The sequence below is a fragment of the Talpa occidentalis genome, unplaced genomic scaffold (genome assembly GCF_014898055.3).
Source record: "Talpa occidentalis isolate TD23 unplaced genomic scaffold, MPIMG_talOcc4v2.1 talOcc4.2, whole genome shotgun sequence".
Classification (NCBI taxonomy): Eukaryota; Metazoa; Chordata; class Mammalia; order Eulipotyphla; family Talpidae; genus Talpa; species Talpa occidentalis.
Genome location: NW_023602073.1, coordinates 9,296,195 through 9,299,959, shown reverse-complemented (window position 1 = coordinate 9,299,959; position 3,765 = coordinate 9,296,195). Strand labels below are relative to the sequence as shown.

The 3,765-nt window shown below is 55.9% G+C and overlaps 1 protein-coding gene across 1 annotated transcript; it reads right to left on the bottom strand.

The window, feature by feature from the left end:
• Positions 1 to 248: 248 nt before the first annotated feature.
• Positions 249 to 3,525, bottom strand: ID4 (inhibitor of DNA binding 4). The gene is made up of 3 exons (XM_037518920.2): positions 2,710 to 3,525; positions 2,311 to 2,369; positions 249 to 1,753 (listed from the first exon to the last, which is right to left on the bottom strand). The coding sequence occupies exons 1-2, from the start codon at positions 3,148 to 3,150 to the stop codon at positions 2,325 to 2,327; spliced, it is 486 nt and encodes a 161-aa protein (XP_037374817.1). The 5' UTR covers positions 3,151 to 3,525; the 3' UTR covers positions 249 to 1,753; positions 2,311 to 2,324.
• Positions 3,526 to 3,765: the final 240 nt, after the last annotated feature.

The window sequence follows — 3,765 nt, the reverse complement described above, 5'->3', positions numbered from 1 at the left end:
TTAAAAATCAAACAGAACATGTTAACACACACAGTTGACTAACTATTTACAAAGCACCCAATTAAATCCTACTTAATTCTCACTAAAAATTCCATCTAACTGGTGTGTAGAGTACTGATCACATTAAATGCATGTTCACAAGCCCTGATGGTCCTATCTAGCCTAGAAAATATTACCTTCCTTAAAGAGAAAAGCAAGTCTTTAAAAGTAAGTACAAGGTTTGGAAGAAACGAGACCAGAAATCACAGTACAAGACAGAGAAATCTACTTTAATATTCACATGGAAAAGTTACACATCACAAGAGATTGGACAGTAGTTTAGCGGTAACTAACATCGCTATAGTGAAAATCATTTTTATAAAAAAATAATCTAGATGCAGTCATCAGAATTTTTGGTCTACTTATGTTTGAAGATCGACTTTTATCCCTGCTTGAAGGATTTGCCATTATGCCTTATTGTTTTCCCCACTGTTGCCTATTAATAGTTGGAGGAAGGAAAGCAGAAAGTGTTCATTTCCAAGAGTATGTCCTTTGGTAGCAAGCAGAGAACATTTTTCATTTCTATGATTTAAATAATATGTACAGACATGAAACTTGGTGACATTAAGCTTTCGTGGAAAATGAAGAATGAGAAGCATATTTTTCACTTAGATAAAACAGTAGATTTCATAAATTCCTTAAGGACCCAAGCATTTCCCCATCCCATAGGCTAAATCATTCCGAATCCATTTTGACTTGAGTTAAAAAGCAAAAACCACTTTTTATATATTACACTATCGAACTCTGTACTTAAAAACCGATAAAGTATATTTTCAACATGTATGCTTCAAATACAAAGATTTCAATCTAGGTTAAAGAAAACACATTTGAATGGACTCAGAACAAGTTTATTTTGTGATTAAACATCTCATGCAGTCATGCAGGACCACTAGCTATAGCTGTTACTTCCGAGTCTACGCAACACTGGGAAAAACAGAAACAAATTAAAAAACCAGGCCAAACAGAAAACACATTCAAGATAGGAAGAGCTCTGCCATGGAGCTGAAAAATAATTTTCCAACAGAAATATTCCCTTAGATTAAAAAAAAACACACACATAATATTTACAAAAAATATTTAATTAAAAATATCTTATAATTACAGTAGTCTATTAAAGCATATACTTTCTCACACTTATAGAACATCTCTATATATACATGGTATGAAATGTCACTCAGTTTTTATCTATACAATATGTAACATTCTTGCAAGGAAAAGAAAGTTCCCTGCTCCGTTATAATCATCTATTTTAAACAATAGATGTAAAAAAAAAAAAATATCTACAATGCTCTGGTATATTAGTAAAGCTTCCAAACAAAACTTGAGCTCCTTGGTCACAAAGTAGGCATCTAAAGTCGGGATTTACTCTTGATTTTTCTATTTATCAATCCTGTCACACTTAAGCTTAAAAGTTGAACTGCACCTCCAAACAACACAGAAATGTACAATTAATTCACAGCGGTTATAAATGAAAGAGACAGAGAGACTGAGTATGCAGAATGTCTATGAACGTGCGAAAAAAAAAAAAAGAAAAAAAGGAAAAAGGATGAAAGTTTGAGTTTTCTTTCCTGTCCCTTTCTCTTGGAATGACGAACGAAAGGTTTCTGGGGTTTGCTGATTTTTTTTTTTTTTCCTTTCCTCCGGTGGCTCTTTCTCTAACTTCTGCTCCCCTCCCTCTCTAGTGTTCCTGGCTCTGGCTCAGGCGGCTGCACACCTGTGGAAGAGGAATGAATAGAGGGGGTGTGTGAACCTTCCCACTGCAGACTAACTGGCGCCACCGACCAAACTCAAGACATGCTTGATCAACAACCCCAAACAAACCACCAGGTCAGACAACACCCCGGCCAGGCGTGCAGCACTCAGTGCGCGGCCCCTGGAAACCTGGAGGGGGGCACCCAGTGCGGGCCCAGCCCGCGCCCCTCTTTGTGGGTGTCTGGCTGCGCGCCTGGGGCACCGGGCTGCTTCCACGCCCAGCAGGGTATACCTTCCCTAGGAAAGGTGGGGGCGCAGCAGGAGCCCGCCGATCACCGGGGGCGCAGAGGAAGGCCCGGGTGCGGCGAGGATAGGAGGGGATCCCCTGCATTTAAAAGGAACCCGGAGTTGCTACAGCGAAGTGCGGGTCACTTGCTAAGTGGGTGGCCGGGAGGGGAGCGCGCCCCGCTGCCTTCGGAAATCCTGGGGCGGCCCCAAAACACCGCGGCGCCGGCACCAGACACCCCCGGGGACGGATGTCTCCGGCGACCGGCCCCTGGAGAAGGGGCGCGCGCTCACCTGGGCAGCGCGGCTCAGCGGCACAGAATGCTGTCGCCCTGCTTGTTCACCGCGCCGGCCTGGAACAGCAAGGGGACACCAAGGGAGAGGTTAGCAGGCGCCAGCGTCGCGCTCCGCCAGGTCCTGGATGCCTCCCCCCCCCGCGCCAGGCGGGCGCGCCGACGCCCCCTCCCCGGCCGGCAGCCCCGGGGGCCCTCCCGGGACTTGACAGCCCCGGGTGCGCACCGCCCAGGTCGGGCCCGCGCGCTGCCCCCGACCCGCGCGCTGCGCGCCCAGCCGGCAGCCGGGGGCGCCTGGAGCAGGGAGGGGGTGCTGTCATTCTTGGCAGCAGGATGGGGCGCGCCCGCGGCGCGTCTGGCCACCCCGCCCGCGCCCCCCCGGACCCCCGCGGCGGCTCACCGGGTCGGTGTTGAGCGCCGTGAGCGGGGTGCGCGGCGGCCCGGCTGGACAGGTCCCCGCCGGGTGGAGCGGCGGCGCGGCCGGCGGCGGCTGTCTCAGCAGAGCCGGGTGCGTCTCCAGCGCCAGCTGCAGGTCCAGGATGTAGTCGATAACGTGCTGCAGGATCTCCACTTTGCTGACTTTCTTGTTGGGCGGGATGGTGGGCACCAGCCTTCGCAGGCGGCTGTAGCAGTCGTTCATATCGCACTGCAGGCACAGCGCCGGCTCGTCGGCCGCCGCCTCGGCCGCCTTGCAGCGCGCAGCGGCCGCCGCTGCAGCCGCGGCCGCGGAGCCCCCCAGGCTGTGGCCGTGCTCGGCCAGGCAGCGCAGCGCCAGCTCCCCGCCGCCGCAGCCCGACGGCGCCTTGCGGCCCGAGGGGCGCACGGGGCTCACCGCCTTCATCGCGCGCGCCCTGCGCCCTGCGCCCCGCGCCCTGCGCGAGCGGACCCGCTGGGGCGAGCGAGCGAGCCTGGCAAGCTCCCGGCCCCCGCCCGCGGCCGGCGGCTCCGCGCGCCTCGCCTGGGTGCCCGGCGCGCGCGGGGCACCCCGAAGCTGCCGCCGATCCCGCGCCCAACAATCGACGGGAGGGGCGCCCCGCGCTCTGCTCGGGGCTCTCGGGCTCCGGGGGCGACTCTCGACCGGGACCAAAAGCAAGAAAAAGCAAAAGCGCCCGGGGAGGAAAGCAGCCCACCGGGTGCCCCGGTCAGTCCCTTCCGAGCTCCGAGCACGGCTCGGCCGCCGCAGCCGCGCGCCCCGACCCCGAGGCTCCCCCGCAGCCGGCACCGGCCTCCCCGCGCGCCTCCTCTACGCTCTGGCCCGGCCCGCCGCGCAGCTGCATTTATGGAGCCGCGCGCCCGGGGCGGGGCCAGCGAGCCGGACGGGGCTCTGCGCGAACCGAGCGGAGCCGGGCTGGGCGCGCGGGCGGGGGAGCGGAGGGGGGCGCGCGGGCGCGGGCTCCGGGCGGTGCTGGGGGGCGGGGAGCCGGGCAACCCGAGGATGGGTGGGCGGGGGGTCGGG

Bases quoted from the DNA above. Each gene is read 5' to 3' on its own strand.
- ID4 (XM_037518920.2), bottom strand. From the start codon at position 3,150: ATGAAGGCGGTGAGCCCCGTGCGCCCCTCGGGCCGCAAGGCGCCGTCG. The intron at 2,370-2,709 runs GTGAGCCGCCGC...TTGCTGTTCCAG, and splicing joins CGGCGCTCAACACCGACCCG to GCCGGCGCGGTGAACAAGCA.